This window comes from Akebia trifoliata, chromosome 9 (assembly GCF_017979445.1).
Source record: "Akebia trifoliata isolate Shusen 1 chromosome 9, ASM1797944v1, whole genome shotgun sequence".
Taxonomy (NCBI): domain Eukaryota; kingdom Viridiplantae; phylum Streptophyta; class Magnoliopsida; order Ranunculales; family Lardizabalaceae; genus Akebia; species Akebia trifoliata.
Genome location: NC_141383.1, coordinates 1,919,238 through 1,939,092, shown reverse-complemented (window position 1 = coordinate 1,939,092; position 19,855 = coordinate 1,919,238). Strand labels below are relative to the sequence as shown.

The following is a 19,855-nucleotide window of genomic DNA, read 5'->3' as shown; positions in this document are numbered from 1 at the left end:
TAACGAATAAGCTTTTGCAGGATGTTATTTTTGAGGCTCTGGATTTCAATTTCTTCTATAAGCTAATTTCTGGAGTTGGAGTCAACTTATGCAAAGAACAGACCTTGGTCACTAGTCTACTACATGAAAACGTTTAATTTATTAGGTGAAATTTGATTCATATAACCAACTTTAATTAAATAAATTATGAAAAAGAAATGCAGAACTCTTTCGACATTGAGCTGATGTGTAACTGTGTTCAAAACCATAGATGTTTTTCACTTGTAGGTAGAGGAAAGCATCTATGATTTTAAAAGTCACTTTAGCATTTTTTTATTTTGAAACATTGAAAACCACATGCCTCCCCACGACCCTACACATTAAGGGCCTGCTGAGTTGACGCTTAAGCTTCACGTGCACTTAAACCACGATGTCTGCAGGACCTTACACCTCACCTTGCTGTGAGAATTTTGAAACATTGAAAATCCCAAGCCTCTCTTCTTTTTTAAATTAATTCTATTAACTTTAGGGTTTGTGAACCCAATTACGTGTCGTCGTACAAGACATTTTTGTGGGCAAGCGCATCAAATTGTATGTAGAATGAAAACAGCAAATTCAACCCCTCATCATGGTTGGAATTGGTGATCTTCACATTTCTTGTATAAATGTGATACGAGAGTGTTCACCAAATCCATATTGTTTCAAGGTTTTTTAGTGTTCTGATCTGCTTAGGTACTTTGATACGTTTTTGGTAAATCAAACTTCTCGCTACAATTTATTTTTTTCGTTCTTCTCTGGTGGTTAAGTAGTCTAATTGAAGTAGTTTAATGATTTCTCTAACAGTGTTCATATATTTGCTGAAATTTATCTCAAAAATCGAAAAATAGATAAACTATTTCTTACATTAATCTCTCAAAAGTGAAATAAAGAAAATAAAATTTGAGGTAATTGATCCAGTGAAGTTGTTAGTAGAACATTCGATCCATCGAAGATGCGAGTAGCAGTGATTGGAGGAGGGATCAGTGGATTGGTATCGGCTTACGTTCTTGCGAAAGGTGGGGTTGATGTGGTGTTATATGAGAAGGAGAATCACTTGGGCGGCCATGCCAAGACTGTGACCATGGATGCTGTCGATTTAGATCTTGGATTCATGGTCTTCAATCCAGTAAGTATTATTTCTCTGATTTATCAAAAATATGATCTCTGAAAATTGTGAAATTCCCATTTTAAAATTATTTTACTTAAAGTTGGTGGAAAAATTATTGCTTTGCAAGTCAAGTCAAGGAAATTTTTTCCACACTTTTAAGTGAAATATTTTAATTTTCTGTTTTTGCTGAAATAAGATTTTTCACAAAAAAAAATTCCACCTTTTCAAAAATTTCTTAAATTTTATTTGTTGGATTTGAAATTTAAATTTGGTAGTTCATTAGTTAATTTTAAAAGCCTTTGATTTGATAAAAAAAAAAAAGTTTTATTTTTAATTTTTTAAAACTGATCTAAAGCATGAACTCTTGGAATGATTTTTTACTCACAAGATTTGACATGTGTAGTGCAAATGACACCAGCAGTGAGTGAGAAAAATTAAATTTCCCGATCCGATCACCTAATTGTATCAGTCAAAAACATTATAAGATATGGAAATCTTTTTTTTTTGCTCATAGAGCAATCTGAGATCCACCAATCATATGTACTCACGTATATTGAATGGCATTTTTAATTTACAAAAGTGCCATCATTAATTGTAAAACTAGTTTTGTATGCTTGACGTGGTAAGCAATGAAGGGTCTATGAGCAAAATAACTCATGTGATATCATAAGATTGTAAAAAATGAAATTCTATAAAAAAATTATTTTTCATCATTGAATTTTAATTTTAAATTTGGGTATTCAATAATTATTCATTTTCAATTTTTAAGATTAAATTTAATTTTTTTTTTCATAAAATCTAGAAGAGTGTGGTGGTGTTAGATTCATAATATGATGATCCATTTGGGTTTAACGACTCATTTTAAGATTTAAAATCTTAAAATTAAAGAGTTGTGATTTTCTAACTCAAATCTTAAAATCAGGAATATCTTCCTAGCCTTCCTTTGGAATTTTTCTTTCGTCTTAAATTTGTAGTCGTTGAACATTAGTATCCTTCCCACGTCAGTTGTTGGATTTTATTCTTACTTTTGAAGTTCAAAATTTTGATAGTACCCTTCCGTTATATGACACGTGGTGTGTTTATGACATGCTATACTCTTGGAATATGTTTGATTGCATAAAAAGTGATTTTTTATGAAATTTAAAATCTATGAAAAAATTATAATGAAAAATAGGTAGGGTTGGAAAATTAAATTCTATTATTTGATTTTACTTGGATAAAATCAAGGGAAAATTAAATGAGGAAAAAGAAAAAGAAAGAGAGGAGGAGGAGGAGAAAGATGTTGAGAGAAGGGGGAGAGGAAGAAGAAGATGAGTGACGGTGGCGGTGATGGTGGTGGCGAGAGTAGCGATGGCAACGGTGGTGGTGGCGATGGCGATGACGACGGAGGTAAGTGATGAAGAAGATTATGGAAGAACGTGGTAGTGGTGACAGAGGTGAAGAATGGAGAAGGAGAAGAAAAGAGAGAAAGAGGAAAGGTGGTCGAAGATGGTGATGACGGCGACGACGACGATGACGATGAAGGCAACGACGACGGTGATGGTGATAATGGCGATGTTGGTGTAATAATGGTGGTGATGATGGTGGTGAAGAAGAAGATATGAGTATGAAAAAATTAGGGATGGAAAATACGGTGAATTTCACTTTCCCACTCATATGGGTGGAAAAATGAATTTCCATTTCCATGTGCAATCAAACACTTGAAAAATGCCATTTTCCATGGAAATTGATTTTTCACATTATTTTTCATGTGCAATCAAACATACCCTTAGTGATTATTTATGATGAGTCCCGATAATATGACTCACCAAGTGGCATATTCAATCGACACCATGATGTGGACAAGTTTAGGAACATAGATATGTGCATTAAGAAATACACGATTCTCTCGGGATACACTTTTATGGGAAGTGTAGTCGTGTATCCCAAGACATAGATCTACGATTCTCAAATTTGTCATATTAGGGAGTTGATTGAGTATGCCACTTGGCGAGTCATATCATCACGACTCTTAGGCTATTATCTTTCTATTTTCAAATCGATGACATGTTGCTTGACCTTGGTCTTCTATTTTAAACTAATGAAAAATGACATCATCAATGCCATTATTGTTATCACTACTAAATCATTGTCATTGCCGTATTCATCATTCTTCATCATCATCTTATTCAAGAGATTGAAGATGATTAGTTTTGGAAAGAAAAGAAAAACAAATGATATTTAGATCATTTTAATTAGTCTATAAAGATTGAATTCTAGAGGCATGCTTTCAATTTGAAACACGAGATATATCAAATATTCACCATAATATAAAGAGGTGCTTGTCATTCAAATGAGGACCTCTACTTGTTTTAAATCCTACGTGATCCTTTTATCCTTAGTGTTAACTTTTTTTTCTGTCTTGACTTCGCACAATCTAAAATACTTGTCTTGTTTCGATTCTAATAAATATCGAGTTGATTTATTTAAATCATATCGTATGAGGAGTCACATAATTAAATTAGTGTAAAATTATTTATAAATATACATTTAATGAAATGGTTATAAATTTTAGAGCTGCTATTGGTACCCTTTCACTCTTACACCCCAATTTCTTAAATTATTTAAGACACCTCAATACTTTTCAAATATTACAAAGGTTTGGCTTAAATTATGATCTCAACATCACAAATATTATAATACTTGTTCAAATAATTTCAGTAGTTATTTACAATTGTGATTTAATTAAGCTCGTATAAATCTTAAAAGCTAATGTTGAAGTGACCTCAAGATCAGACCTCATATCACACATCTTGACGTGAAAGTGGATAGGAATCATAGACGCTTTTTCACTCCTATCTCGAGGAAAGCATTTATAGTTCCCATACACTTTCATGTCAAGGTGTGCGATGTGAGGTCCAATCTTGAGGTCACTCCAGCACTACTTAATCTTAAACCCAAAAATAGAAATCTAGTAGATAGAAAGAAAAAAAAATGTACTTCTATTGGCACCCCAACTTTTATTTATTCTTGATCATTCACTTATTTTCTTTATTTTTAATTGGGATGCAATAAGTAAAAGTTGTGCCAATAACAGCTCTTAAATTTTTTTTTTTTTACTATTAAAGGTATTAATTGATATTTCTCATTCAAAAAATCACAATATCTTAATTTATATAGATAATAATATTAAATCACCAACCATTTTTAACTTCATCGTATGATCGTTCTTCCCTATTTTTTTTTTTTTAGAGATGATCTTATAGTTAGGTTTAGTGGTTCTTGTTTTGCATTAGTTACACAACACAATGAGCAATGCTCATTGAATTGGATAATTGGACAGGTAATGTATCCAAATATGATGGACTTGTTTGAGGGTCTTGGAGTTGAAATGGAGACATCCAATATGTCGTTCTCTGTGAGCTTAGACAAAGGTGAAGGCTGTGAATGGGGAAGCCGAAACGGGTTGTCAAGCTTGTTCGCACAAAAGAAGAACCTACTAAATCCCTACTTCTATCAAATGATCAGAGAGATATTCAAATTTAAGGATGATGTTATCAAGTAAGTCATCTCTTAAACTTTGCCACAAATTTCACTGAATTAAATGCAGATTTTTTGTTTAAAATATCGGTGATTAATTAGTTAAATCTTCAATTAAATGCAGATTTTTTGTTTAAAAATCGGTGATTTTCCATTTAAAAGAGAGTTAGAATTTCTTTGTGAGTCAATCTTGAGTGATACGGGTGGAAAGCATTATGGTTCTGTACACATCACCACATCAGCAAAGTGTGAACTGAGGTCAATCTTTAGGTCACTCCGGCATTATTCTTTCTTTTTATAATGACTTACATTAAATAGACTAATGATAAAATTACGTGTTGACACATACGCGGTTTGTACTTGGTTGACATGGCAAGTGCATGAACCGTAAATCTTTTTCCTTGTGCATCTCAAAAAAAAAGATCTATGGTTAATGTGCACTTGCCACGTCAGCCACGTATAGATCGTGTACATGTTAGCATGTCATTTTATCATGACTCTATTAAATATTGAGAGTTTTATGAAATTGGATTCGTAGTTATCATACTTTGCATTATCTTTTTTATGATTCTAGTAAATGGTTTATATATATTCCTTATGGGGCATGCTCGGCACCCTACTATTTACCCTACGATTCTTCAACTTGTAAACATGGGGCTAGAAGTTTTGGAATGGGCCGATTTTTGGTGAGGATGATCTTCTCACCATAGAGATTATCCTCACAAAAAATCAGCCAATTCCAAAACTTCTAACCCATGTAGGACAAAACACGTAGGGCAAATAGTAGGGTGCCGAACATTTTTCATTCCTTATTTATGTTAATTTCAAATTTATGATGTAGTTGAATTGCTACGTTACAATTAGATGTTTCATTCTGCACATATACTACACCATGATGAAGACATAATCATCCATCCATCCACATGAATACCTCAAGTTATGTTTGAAGTAATAGCCATACATAAGCTATGTTGTAATGGATTTGTAATCTTCTTGTCTCCCCATTGATTTAACTTTCATTTCTTTGCTAAATTTTGTTCTTGGAGCCTCTTTGACTACATTTCATTCTGTTATGATCATCAGGTACCTTGAAGATCTTAAGAGCAACCCTGACCTCAATCGCAATGAAACCTTGGCGCATTTCATCAAGTCACATAGTTATTCTGAATTATTTCAGAAGGCTTATATTGTGAGATTATTGAGCATTCATTGATTAATACATATGCATATTGTTGTTACAAGTGGTTTTATACTTTTAAGTCTTCTACTTGACCATAATTGTGTCTTGATAATGAAATTCTATAGGTTCCAATCTGTGCTTCGATCTGGTCGTGCCCTTCAGAAGGAGTATTGGGCTTTTCAGCTTTTTCTGTACTTTCATTCTTCCACAACCACCATCTACTTCAGGTATGTTTCCCTTAAATTTTTAATTATTTTTTGGAACTGAAGTATCCAAGCCTCTTAGAGCATCCGACTTATTCTTGGGGCATGTCCAAATGTCCAATACCCTGCCCCTATATGTGCCCTTTTAATTAAATCTACCTTCAGATGGGATGAGGTTGGAGACAAGAACTTAATTATAGAAACAAAGAGAAATTGAACAAGGAGGATCAGTTTAATTCCACCAAAAAATTGTGTTTTAAGTACTAAACTAAGTACAAACACAATTTTCAAATCCAAATTATCTACCTAGGACATCCTTTAGTTGCTCCTAATTTATAAGATTTCTCTCAGCTTTGACCTACCCACATTGATAACTATCACATAAATGTCTCACCTTTCCTTACAACCGGGTACGCGATTCCCAAACAGTCAAAAGAAATCCTTCCTCAATTAGAAGGTACAAAGTTCTAATACTTGTGTAGGAAATGCAAACAACTTCTCCTAAGAGTTGCCTAGAATGCAAGAAACATGCGAGTGCGGATCACCACATATAGATATATATGTGATGCAATAAATAAGAAAACAATCAATATTTACTTGGTTTGTTATGTCTATGTCCCCAGATAAGAGATGAGAAAGTTTCACAATGTTTGGTAATGATTTCAGGGTATACTTACAAAATTGTATGTTTCCCAATCCAAAACCAACTCTCCCTAGCTTATGATTACAAAATCTTAACCAACTCATTTTCCTTCCAAAAATACCCTGTTTGCTCATAGCTGGATAAATACCAAATCAATATAAACATAACAAAATGGTTGGACCTGTGAAATATCGCTCCTTGGCATGCAGTTTCTATTGACAACATAGTACAAATCCTAAAACATAACAAAACAAAAAGCCTTTAGACTTAACTCACAAGACTCAAAAGCCCAACAAACAGCACAAAACAAATGTCTCAATTAAAACCTGATCATTTTTTTTTTTTTTTTGTTTTGTTTTGTTTGGGTAAGCTGGACTTGAACCCATGACCTCAGAGTTATTTTGCAATGTGTCAAACCAACTGAGCTATGGGTCTATGCCCCCAATAAAAACCTGATCATGCTACATCAAGATGATATCTATCATTTTGCCAAATTAGCACTGAGTAGTAGTCACTAGGCTTCACTACTTTGCAGTTTTCAAATCTTATTCTCATGTAGTTAGGCATGAGATATTATTCCCTCTAAGAATTTCAAAATGATATTTTTGTTTCTAAACTTAATTCTTACAGCATTTTGGCCATCCTCAGCAGCTTGCAATACGATTGCATTCACATACTTATGTCAATAAGGTACATTTTTATATATCTTTGTATTTTACAACATTGAGTGGAGTGATAACTCAGCTTAAGTCAACAAAACTAACAGGTCAGGAAAGAGCTGGAAACGAGGGATTGTCGAATAAGAACTGGTTTTGCAGTACAGTCTGTTTCAACATATAATGGAGGTAATTAAGCAGTTTTTTTTTTCCTCTTAACGGGAAGGGTTGAAATACACACACACACACACACACATACTTACTTATACATGAAGGTGATTCGTCATGTCTTGAAGATTTAGTAGACTATAGTAAACATACGTTTTATGAAACTATGATTTGGTAAGCCCTTGAAAATGAAGATTGTATTTCATATTAAAATAGCTAAATAAATTGACATTTGATGTATTTGGATTTCAAACTGAAAAAAGATATATATAATTTTTTTTTTGTGCAGGTTGCATTGTATCAGGCATAGATGGTTCACAAGAAATGTTTGATGGGTCTATTATATCTGTTCTTGCACCTGATACTTTGAGTATATTAGGAAAACAAGCAACTTCTGAGGAAACAAGAGTACTTGGTGCTTACCAATACATCTACAAGTACGTTCTTTTCTTTTCTTGGATTGCATAGTTTCAGATACTTTGATGCTATTGATAAGAAATGTCCAACCATAATTTGTAAGAATCAGAACTCAGTGCCACTGCATTTGTTTATTAGTGTTGTATCTAGTTTATAAGTAGTTAGACATGAAGTAAATATCCAATTTTTCATATTTCATTGCTGAAATTTTTAGATGGTTAGAAGTGTTAAATATATAACCACTGATTGGTGATTGCTATTCTATACTTGAGGACCAAACCATTTTACAAGATTTGATGCCTTATCTTTCCTATTTCTTTGGTTGCTTTATAAAATTGAGTAACAAGAAATGAACAAACAATTCTGTCCTGAATTATCACTTGAAGTCTAAATGCATAATCATTGTATATGCTATATTGGCAGTGATATTTACCTCCATCGTGACAAAAACTTAATGCCCAAAAACCAAACAACATGGAGTGCATCAAATTATCTTGGAACCACATCCAATAAAGTATGTTTGACATATTGGCTCAATGTACTTCAGGTTTGTGACATATCTTCTTTTTGAATGTATCTTGTTTTGTGTGTTCTGAGTTTATTGTATATTTGATATACAATTGATCTAACATTAGTATCCATAGACAAATAATATTCTCTTCAAACGAATTTGTAACTCTTGCCTGTAATTGTAGTGCTCTAATAATATTGAATTATAAACTTGCAGAATATTACTGAGGCTGGACTACCTTTCTTGGTGACACTCAATCCACCTTATACACCAGACCATACCCTGTTTAAATGGTCAACAAGTCATCCTATTCCATCGGTTGGTGCCTCAAAAGCTTCTCTTGAGCTTGATGGAATCCAAGGGAAGAGAGGAATATGGTTTTGTGGAGCATACCAAGGTGAGTCTTGGTTTCTTTATTGTATTTAACATAGAGTCATACTGGAGTGACCTCAGTGGGGGACACCTTGACGTGGTGGCGCGCGGATGTCCGTAGATGCGTTTTACTTGTATCTCGGAGACAATGCATCCATGGGCATGCGCACACCACCACGTCAAGATGTCCCCCCTGTGTCTTCCATTGAGGTCACTCCAGCATTAATCCTTAAAAAAACATATGTAGATGATTGGATTAACTAGGAATATGTTTTTTTTTTTTTTTTCCTTTTTTTGTCTATTGGACATTGGTTTACTTAGCAAGACACTTTGTTGACAGGCTATGGCTTCCATGAAGATGGATTGAAGGTAATGTTTAGTGGATATATCCTCGATGTATTGTTTCTATTGGAACAATGATATGGTATTAAGCCAATCATAGTGATTCCTAGTTGTTTGATTTAAATTTATCATTAAAATGAGACTCATCATATATGTTGCAGCTCCTAAATAAAGTCTGGTTCTGTTGCAGGCAGGCATGGATGCTGCATATAGTGTTCTTGGAAAGAACAGTGTTCTTTTGAGAGACATAAAATATATGGTCCCTTCTCTGATGGAAACAGGAGCACGCCTTTTTGTTACTAGGTTCCTTGAGAATTTTATCACTACGGGTTGTTTAATGTAAGTTTGTTTCTTGGTTTCAGGAATATAGCTTCTATTCATGCATTCTTTCTTATAAGATTTCAGAACATAATGTAGGAAAAACTTTTACTTGAAACATTGTTTTGGAGATATGAGTACCCTGCCTATACATTTTATTACAATTCATCACTATGGACAATACTTTAATTTGATTTTAATGAGGTTTGAATCTGCATTTGAATGTTAAACTTTGGAATGTGAAATTGTGAGTTATCATTTTTTCTTTCTTGATTTATCTTATATTCTAAATTTTACGATATATTTATTTATTTGTCTATTTAGAAAATAAATGTTCCTGAGGCTTACACCTCAAGTCTTTAGCCAGTAAAATTTGACATAAAAAAACTGATTAGATATAAGGAATGCTGGAAGTTTGCTTATATTTATTGTGATGAGTGTCCAACACATGGTTGACACTGGTGACAATACAGACAAAAATGTAGTTTCTTGTTGCACATCTTATTCATACTTATTGGAGATGGTTTTGTGAATCTAACACTCCTCTCAGGGGGAAATAGAGAAATGGGTCATTAACACGTAAAGTCCCAATTTATGATGTATTTTTATTCAAGGATCATTTCATGATTAATTCAAGTCCTCGCCAATTTTGACTCATTATTTACTTGAGATATTTGATCTTGAATGCATTTTGATATCTGTAGTTTATTAGAGGAAGGAGGAACAATTTTCCATTTTGAAGGGATCGACAAAAGTTGTTGTCTAAAATCTGTCCTGAAAATTCACAATCCTCGGTTCTACTGGAAGGCAAGTCCCTTCAAATATATTCATTTTTTCTTCTAATGATGACATGCCATTAGATGTGTAAGAAAGAAAATGTCAATTTTTATTTTTTATTTAAGTCACATTTTCAATACATATTGAAATACACCATGTTACTGAGAAGCACCAACATTTGTTTGATAGGTTGCTACAGAAGCTGATTTGGGCATTGCTGATGCATACATCAATGGTGATTTTTCTTTCTTAGATAAAGAAAAAGGTCTTCTGAATTTATTCATGGTAAAATAGTTTATCGTCCATCCCCATTAATTTGCAATAGAGCTTTTGTTGTCCAAATAAATTTGGCCATTGTTTACTTCCACAAATTTTCCTCGGTCTAATTACGTTCTGCAGATTTTTATCGCTAATAGGGATTTGAATGAGTCTGTTAGAAATCATAATAATAAAAGGTATTTTCTAAGTATTATTTTAGCTACAAAATCTATTAACAAATGTCTATTGGCCAAGAATAAATTTGAACTTATGCATTGACCAATTGTTGCCTACAGGAGTTGGTGGACGCCATTGTTTTTTACTGCTGGAATTGCATCTGCAAAATACTTATTTCGGCACGTGTTAAGGAAAAACACTCTCACGCAAGCTCGTAGAAACATCTCCCGTCATTACGATTTGGTATGCTTTTATTCATATATATATATATATATATATATAAAGTGCAAGAATTTAATTAAAATTTTACTTAATAATGAACTGAATTTATGTCTATATAGAAGAACCTTAGGAACTAAAGCCTTTTTTCAAATCTCATTGAACATATCAAGGTTTACTTCATGTCACTAGTGATGGTTTCCTTGAGTACTCCATCTTGACCATATTGTTTCTTCTTGTTCACTTGTACTTTTCATCTTCTTGACCATTTTATTGCCGCATTTAATTTGATTACTTTTCAATAAATCTAACAGTTTTTCTCCATATTTTTTTCTCTTTCTAGAGTAATGATCTGTTCGCTCTGTATTTGGATGAAACAATGACTTATTCCACTGGAATATTTAAGGTTCATCTAACGCCCTTCTGATGAATTTATCTTTAACAATACATTAATGCAATTTGAGTTTTCATATCTTACATTTTATATACATTTTACATAATTTATATGGTACTAACTTTAATGTGTGTAAATCATTTGATAGACGGAGAATGAAGACTTAAAAGATGCACAACTAAGGAAATTGTCCGTTCTGATTGAAAAGGTTGACCTTCACCAACAATTTCATCAAATTGTTTTTTTCTTGGATTAATCATGAGCATGAGATTTCTGATTGTGTGTGTGTGTGTATCTAGGCTAGAATTGAAAGCAAGCATGAAATTCTTGAGATTGGCTCTGGTTGGGGAAGCCTAGCTATAGAAGTTGTGAGACAAACTGGATGCAAATACACCGGCATCACCCTATCTGAGGAGCAACTGAAATACGCAGAGATGAAAGTGAAAGAAGTTGGACTTCAGGTGTTTGTCAATCTGTGTATCACATTATAGTCTTTGTATTTCATTGATGATATTTCGTAAGAAGTCTCACTTACATTGGTAGATCACTTCAGAAGCATTTAAAGCTAAATCGAGATAACTATACTTCCCTCCTAGTACAATACTTAGAAGTATAAAATTAATTTTATTTTGGGATAATTATGTCCAAAATTTTATTTTCCTGCATTTATGTCTAACCCAAATCACCTCTACTTTCAGGACCGCATAAGGTTCCTTCTATGCGACTATCGCCAATTGCCCAAATCTCACAAATACGACAGGATCATATCTAAGTGAGTCCTGGATCACCGCTAAATCTCTATCACCATTTAACATGCTGAACTAAATTTTGTTGGCAAAATGACATTGTTTTTTTTTTTTTTAAGTGAGATGATAGAACACTTAGGTCATGAGTACGTGGAAGATTTCTTTCGATCTTGCGAATCAGTGTTAGCCAAAAATGGTCTCCTAGTTCTACAGGTAACAATGTTCCATCGGAGAAACTTTGTATTGTAGACATGCCGCTCCTGAGATGGTGCATGAATGCCTTTTTTTTATTCATTTGATGTCTAAAATAGCTTTTGGGTATGTTCTGTTGCAAGAGAGAACCTTATGGATGTTTAAGATTCAATAAAAATTATAGAAGTTAGATAAATAACTAGAGAATTTAAAAAAGAAATCACTAATCAGGAACTCCTCTTTTTTGTGATTTACTTCAAAACAATGTGATGTTTCAAAGGCCTTAACAACTTTTTGGGGGTAGCATTCTCTATAAAGTGCTGATAATTTGACAGACTTTTGGCCTGACGCACACTGACATGAAAGAGCATAACTTATTAAAAAAAGATGAGAAAAAGAGAGTTTCTCCCTCTTGCCCATAGTGAAAAAATGAAACTTTCAGAGAGTTGATCACCTTGTGACATTCAAAATCATGATCAAATGAAATGGGGTTGTAGAGGATAAAATTACATGAACCTTAAAAACAAAAAAAGACAAATATGTGGGCAGAGAACGGGCAAGAGAGAGACACTCTCTCTCTTTTTTTTTTTTAATAAGTTATGTTCTTCCACATCAGCATGCATCAAAATTTCGTCCAATTATCAGCACTCTTCTCTATATATTAACTTCCATATAGTAATATATGTCTAAGGTGGTAGTGTCCTTCAAAGCCTGTTTGGATCTCCTTTTTCAAACCCAAAAAATATTTTTCTTAATTAAAGGAATTTTCTTAGAAACAAATTTATTTTGGTTCTAAACTGGTTATTTAACAAGCCCTTAATAATTGTTTGCTATGCTGGATTTCTGTAGTTTATATCAATTCCAGATGAACGATATGACTCATATCGACGAAGCTCAGATTTTGTAAAAGAATACATTTTTCCGGGTGGATGCCTTCCTTCTTTGAGTAGAATAACATCTGCTATGGTTGCTGCATCTAGACTCAGGTAAAACTTAACAATGCCATCAATATTACTAGATTTATATCATCTTCTCATCTTTATTTTTCTTTTGGAAATTTACAATGGTGTGAAAGTGTCCTGAATGCAGTGTGGAGCACTTGGAAAACATAGGAATACATTATTACCAAACACTTATGTGTTGGAGGAATAATTTATTGAAAAATAAAAGGTATGTTACAATAATCAAAATTAATCAATTCTCTGAAAAATAGGAATATTGTTCTTAATTGTTCTTGATTTTGATTTTGCAAATTATCCAACCAAATGCTGACTTTCATGTCTCATATATATAATTTTTAAACTCTTATATTGTGTATCTTCTTGGATTCCAGTAAAGTTCTTGCATTGGGGTTCGACGAGAAGTTCATCAGGACATGGGAATATTATTTCGTATATTGTGCTGCTGGTTTTAAATCACGTACACTCGGGGATTATCAGGTATTTATTTGGACTTACATTATTGCTTTCTGGTCATTTCTCTTGGGTAAAAAACTACTAGCTTCTACATTCTTTAATTTACAAAATGAAAAAAATGCACATTAAACTATATTTGAAATTCAACGATGAAAACTTCCGATCTTATTTTTTCCTTCCTGGTATTTTATTTGCAAGTTATTTCTTTGTTTCAATACTTTATCGATCATTTTAAATAATATTTTTGCTGCGGTATGCTGCTCTTCCTAATTCATATTGTCAAAAACCCATGGGGAATATCTGCGTTTCAGAATTTTTATACCAAGAACTATGCAAAGTGTTGCCATATTAAACAATAAGAGTCAGAGGGCTATTTTTTATAGTTCATGGTTTCATAATGAGTTTGCACAATTTATACTAGATTACATGGTCACAATATATATAGTTAGTGGCAAAGTTAAAATTCAACAATTAACAATTTGAATCTGACAATCCAAATCAAATCATAATTTAAACGATGCGACCATGTTAGGCACATTATATATTTTTAATTTTTTTTGGAAACTATTTTGTATTTTTAACTCTTCAAGAAAAATCCATATTAAATCTTATAATACAACAATTCGAAAAAATCGTACATTTTGAGATCCATTTTCTTAGTAGTTTTACAGAAAATGCCATAACTTGTACTATTATTTGACTTCCCGCCATGGTGTAGATTGTATTCTCGCGTCCAGGCAACCTTTCTGCATTCAGTGATGCATACAAAGGCATGCCATCAGCCTATCAATGCTTCCTCTAAAGATGGAGCCAGAGCCTTCACATGCGATAAAGGTGACATTATCTCTAATTGTTCATCTGTTGCATTGCTATGTGTTCTAGCAAAGTTTTCTGATTCATTGTTTCAAGAAGAATTAATTACATTTAACAAAATTTTATGCAGCAGTTGTAAATAGTGTTTACTTGTTGATTACATTAACACTAGTGCATTTATAATTTCAGTGTAAATTTTGGAGAAGACAATAGAGGGAGGGTTGCACAAGTCTTCTGAAATTGTTTTTGCCAAAATGCCAATTTCATTCCCATCAGCAAACTTCTTCCATGGTGAGATCTACTATGTCTATTCCTACCAAGTTGAATCTAAAACATTGTCTAAGACTCATTAACAGATATTGGTGATGTAATATATACAGTAGAATAAGGATTGCTAAAATCATCAAAATATGGTAAGACTTTTGGGGTATATTGTGTGCTAGAACAGAACATTCTTTCAATCTACCCCTAGGATGGCCTCGTTTAAGGGGGGTTCTGCAGACAATATAAGATAAGTCCTAAGGTCACTCCACAGTAAATTTATGGAAATGTGACCCAATATCAATTTTTTTTTTTTTTGAATGGTTAATGTGACCCAATATCATTGGGCCATCAATGGTCAAAGTATAGGATTGACCTAAAAAGATATTTCATAAAGACAGACCTACCAGATTTGCCAAACATCATCTTAAGAAATTTATTATAGATGCTTTCAGGGGGGATATTGTGTGCATGTTTTTTGTTGAAATAAACATTTAAAAGCTTGAAGAAAAAGAATAAAACAATGAAGAAAGAATGGCTACAACAAATGATAAAAACGAAAATTATGCAGAAAGCCCAAGACAAGTCAACCTACCTGTAGTCATTCAGATAACATTGGGTCAGACAACATGCATAGAATTTGTTTTCTTGAATTGAAGGTGAAGACTCCGGCCTAGCTTGCCCTGCCTTGCCTCAGGATTAATGCGTCAAATGCAAGCAATCCTGCCTTTTTCACGCCACACTATTATTACTGTACAAGGGCAAATACAGGACGAAAAATGATTATGCCATTGTCAAGTATCTCAAGTACCACTACTATTATTACTACCCATTACACATAGATCAACCCAATTGGCCTACAAATACAACCTTAATCACCACCAAGAAGCCAAACTACAGCTATATTAGTTGTACCAGAAAAGATATTGAGATTTACTTGTATAAAGTATAAGTAGCTAATCATGAAGCCTTAGTAGGACCATCAAATTACTACTCATTTGCCACAAGAATCAGAGTCTGAGCTTTACTTCACTCGAGCAAAATAGGGAAAATATGGACATGTTCATCTTAAAGAAACACCTTACTTGCCCATGTGACAAAGAAAAATGCAAAATCTAAAAGATATGGACACAACTATTGAGGAAAGAAAACACCATCAATTAACTTAATTAAAGACAAAGTGTCTCCGATACTTTCTTATGTTTTCTTTTGGATTTATGAGGATTTTAAAGATATGAACAAAAGCAGGGTCGGAGCCAGGATTTTCTTCTAGGGGTTAAACTATAGTAGTCAACTCAACTGATGACATCGGTAACAGCTTTACCAAATTATTTTAGAGAATAACAAAAGGTAGTGAAAATATATATATTGGCCAACCCTAATCAAGTTTAAGGCCTTAACCCTATTTTTTTTTAGGTTGGGCAAGCTGAGTTAGTGAGTGAACCCATCCAATTGTGAGTCCTAAGTGTTATCTACTGAATACTGATTTCTTATGGACAGAGAGAGAAGTTTGAACAAATCCTGATTTTCAAATTGAATGTAATAGAAAATTATTGCCTAAAAACAAAAAAATAATTGATTGAGGCGTGCACAAAGCACTATCCTAAAACGAAATTCGCACCTGTTACGATACCACAGTCTATAGGCGTTCGTTCTACAGGATACAACAACCTACGTATCCAAAAAGGTACTCTAAATTGGAACGTAACTTCGAACTCGACGATGTTGCGTGCTTTCACAACGAAGAATAAAGATATACTGGTAGTCGAAAATAAAAATAAAATAGCAGAGAAATCAAGTCTGTTTTAAATCGACTAAGCATTGGATATAAATAAAAGAGAAAGTGATGGTTCCGAACAGACACATTGTGTTGGTTCAGAATACACACATTGGTTCAAAATAAAATGTCTAGAATTTTTAAAAATTGAGTCTTGATAAATCCGAGATTTTGCACCCCCCCTGCGCACATGTATTAAGGTTTTCGGACCGGTGGATCCAAATCCCAATTGGAACCTTTTGTTTTCTTCTTGGGCCCCCGTATACGCGTGTGAGCCCGCCCACTCCTTCTATTCACATTAAAGTTATTAAAAGCACAACTATTTAAGAATTGCAAATCAATTCTTCTCTTAGTCGATGTAGGAGTAAAATTATTCAAGGCAATACAAAACTTTCAACTAAACTTAAATAAAGTAAAAGCATGAAGCATAAAGCATAAAGTAAATATGGGATTGTATTACCCTATGGTTAAAAGATTGTTTTACCAAAAGGTTAAAACCTATTGAATATTAAAGGGTTTTTAAAATTCAAATCCTAAATTCTAACACTAAGAACATGGTGAAAAATAATATTTCCTATTATCTTAGAGTCTATGTTCATCGAGAGGTAAAGTGGCTTCAAACTTTTCAACATTCTAACAAATTATAGTAAGTGAGGTAGCTTATTTGGGTACTAAACCCGGTCACTGTATTAATCTGTTTAGGAGGCCTTTAATATACGCCTAAAACCCAACAGTCGGACGTAAAGTCTAACTCGTGACCATTTGATCAGGTATTTCTCTAAATAGTTGGAAGTGGGACCTATCTTTTCAAGCACTTTTTGTGAAAGCGACTTTAGAATTTAGAAGAATATATTTTTTACGTATTAGATCCGACATTATTCAATTCCGTGGTGCATAAAGTATTTTGAGATGTCACCTTTGATGTAAATTAGTAAAAGAGTAATTATAAAAGCATCCCATGAATTAATAAGGGCAACTCACACCATAGCCAAATTATTTTTTCTTATATGGGTTAAAAGTTTTGGAATGATCTGATTTTTTTTAGTAACGACAATCTCTATGACGAGAAGATTATCCTCACAAAAAATTAGCCTATTCTGAAACTTATAACCCCATCAAAACAAGTTCAAGAATCGTAAATCGTCCATTTTTTTGCAAAACTGGAGATCATCCTCACCAAAATCTAGCTCATTCTGAAACTTTTAACTCATATAAGATAATACAAATGGCTATGGTGTAAGTTGCCCTTATTAATTTATGGGTGCTTTTATAATTACTTAGTAAATATATATATATATATATATATATAATCCAAGGTGGGCAATTTCCCCCCTCCCTCCCTCCGGGCTCCGCCCTTGAACAAAAAATTTTAGTACTAGCATGCCTAATTTACCAGCAATCCGACATCATTCAGTTCCGTGGAGCAGAAAGTAGTATGAGACGTCACCTTTGATGTAAATTACAAACCCTTAGTAAAAAAGTAATTATAAAAGCACCCCACAAATTAATAAGGGTAATTATAACATTAAGTACTTATCAAAGTTATAATTAAATTTTAATTTTAAAATTAAGAGTTCAATAGCTAGTCATTTACGCTTTGGATCAAGTCCAAAAAACAAAAAATCATTTTGAGATTTTTTTTAATCTAAATTTTTCCATAAAATCTAGAGGGTTGTGGTGTTGGATTGCCAATGTAAGATCTGAAATCTTAGTAAGTTATTATGGCCAATTCTTTTCCATTACTATTAGAGTTGGGATTAGTCTTAGAATCCTGTTGAGAAGGGTTGTTTGTTGATAGTTTGAAAAACACAGGAGTATATATATATATATATTGGGAGCGGTTCGGCAATCCATAGTTTGCCAAGTTTTGTGCCAAACATTTTTTATAAATCACTTTTGATGGGGTTAGAAGTTTTGGAATAAGATGATTTTTTGTGAGAATGATCTCTACGGTGAAGAGATCATCCTCACAAAAAATCAACTCATTCCAAAGCTTCTCTAACCCAATGTTTGGCACCAAACTTGGCAAGTTTTAGGGCTGCTGAACCGTCCCATATCTATATATGAGGAGCGGTTCAACGGCCTTAAACTCTACCCAGTTTTGTGCCAAGTTTTAGTGGCCGTTAGATCGAGTAACATCCAACGGGCGAGAGAGTTGCTCATGGTTTAAAAATAAAAATGTAACTAATTGCAATCGCCCCCTGTAATTACGGACTTATTCTATTAAAAATACCCACACATAACATCCCTCTTGTATATCGATCAGAAACTGTGAGTTATAGAACTGAAATCAAAGCTCTCACCTCTCTCTCTAAACCAAGTTCCAGTTCGAACTCTCACCCTCCCATCTCTCTCTCTCTCAAGTTTTAGCTCGAACGACCTTCATATCGAGTCGTCTTCTTCACTCTTTTTCGCCATCGCCGTCTTTCTCTCGACCAAGTTACAGACGTCTATTCGACCCTCTTCTTCTTCACGCACTCTCAGGTTTGTGATATTCACCAATGGAGGAAAACGATTGGGTTTTTTTATTTATTTATTTGTTAATTGTAGTTGTTGAAATTCTTATCAACGATTTGGTTCGTGATATTCACCATTAACGTGTAGATATTTATATATGCACATTGAAAATTTCGAGGTTCGTTTTTTCCTCCATTTTCAAATTGGCTAGGGTTTCAATTTATAAATAACCTGTAGAGAGAGAGAGAGGAGAGAGAGAGAGAGAGAGAGAGAGAGAGGGATTTTATCTTAGGTTACAGACGTTCTTCAACTGAAAGAAGAGAGGGATATGTTACATATGTAAGAAGAAGGATTTAAAACAGAATAATAAGATTTTATAGGGGGTCAAAAATGATTACATTACATTTTATTTTAAAATCGTAAAATTAGATATGAACCGTTGGATGTCTTGATATCTGACGGCCACTAAAACTTGGCATGAAACTGGGTAGAGTTTAGGGCCGCTGAACTGCTGATTTTTTGCCAGGATGGTCACTATGATGAGAAGATCATCCTTACAGAAAATCAGCTCAATCAGAAACTTCTAAATCCATCAAAAGTGATTTACAAATTATTGACAAAAAATCAACGGTCCACATTCTAAATCACTTTTAATGGGATTAGAAGTTTCAGATTGGACTGATTTTTTTTTCCGGATGATCTTCCCATCATTGAGATCATCATCAAAAAAAATAGCTCAATCCAAAACTTCTAACTTATATTTTGAAAATTTATTAATGTTTCATTGTTTTTACATATGTTTTCTCATATGTCCCTTGAACACCCATACGTATATATATATATATATATATATGGTCCCGTTCAGCACCCTAAGCTTTACCACACACTTTAACAAACGTGTTTTGTCTTACATG

General features: G+C 33.4%; 1 protein-coding gene across 6 annotated transcripts in view; it reads left to right on the top strand.

Annotated features, from left to right (window-relative positions):
* Positions 1–555: 555 nt before the first annotated feature.
* LOC147394022 (uncharacterized) overlaps positions 556–19,855 on the top strand; it is a 23,766-nt gene continuing 4,466 nt past the window's right edge. Inside the window, exons 1-26 of one of the 6 annotated variants that reach the window (XM_086453713.1) lie at positions 556–711; positions 952–1,144; positions 4,449–4,666; positions 5,729–5,834; positions 5,951–6,052; positions 7,302–7,361; positions 7,438–7,516; positions 7,785–7,932; positions 8,336–8,459; positions 8,640–8,820; positions 9,136–9,164; positions 9,328–9,476; positions 10,160–10,262; positions 10,422–10,517; positions 10,632–10,687; positions 10,787–10,910; positions 11,230–11,292; positions 11,429–11,488; positions 11,580–11,741; positions 11,979–12,052; positions 12,146–12,239; positions 13,068–13,204; positions 13,308–13,388; positions 13,552–13,657; positions 14,352–14,467; positions 14,636–14,985. In XM_086453713.1, coding sequence (XP_086309839.1) covers positions 971–1,144; positions 4,449–4,666; positions 5,729–5,834; positions 5,951–6,052; positions 7,302–7,361; positions 7,438–7,516; positions 7,785–7,932; positions 8,336–8,459; positions 8,640–8,820; positions 9,136–9,164; positions 9,328–9,476; positions 10,160–10,262; positions 10,422–10,517; positions 10,632–10,687; positions 10,787–10,910; positions 11,230–11,292; positions 11,429–11,488; positions 11,580–11,741; positions 11,979–12,052; positions 12,146–12,239; positions 13,068–13,204; positions 13,308–13,388; positions 13,552–13,657; positions 14,352–14,435 — 2,610 coding nt within the window. In that variant the 5' untranslated portion in view covers positions 556–711; positions 952–970 and the 3' untranslated portion in view covers positions 14,436–14,467; positions 14,636–14,985. Of the gene's footprint in view, positions 731–757; positions 1,145–4,448; positions 4,667–5,728; positions 5,835–5,950; positions 6,053–7,301; positions 7,362–7,437; positions 7,517–7,784; positions 7,933–8,335; positions 8,460–8,639; positions 8,821–9,135; positions 9,165–9,327; positions 9,477–10,159; positions 10,263–10,421; positions 10,518–10,631; positions 10,688–10,786; positions 10,911–11,229; positions 11,293–11,428; positions 11,489–11,579; positions 11,742–11,978; positions 12,053–12,145; positions 12,240–13,067; positions 13,205–13,307; positions 13,389–13,551; positions 13,658–14,351; positions 14,468–14,635; positions 14,986–19,855 lie in introns of those variants that run through there. The other 5 variants (XM_086453715.1, XM_086453714.1, XM_086453712.1 and 2 more) reach the window with 5 other exon arrangements.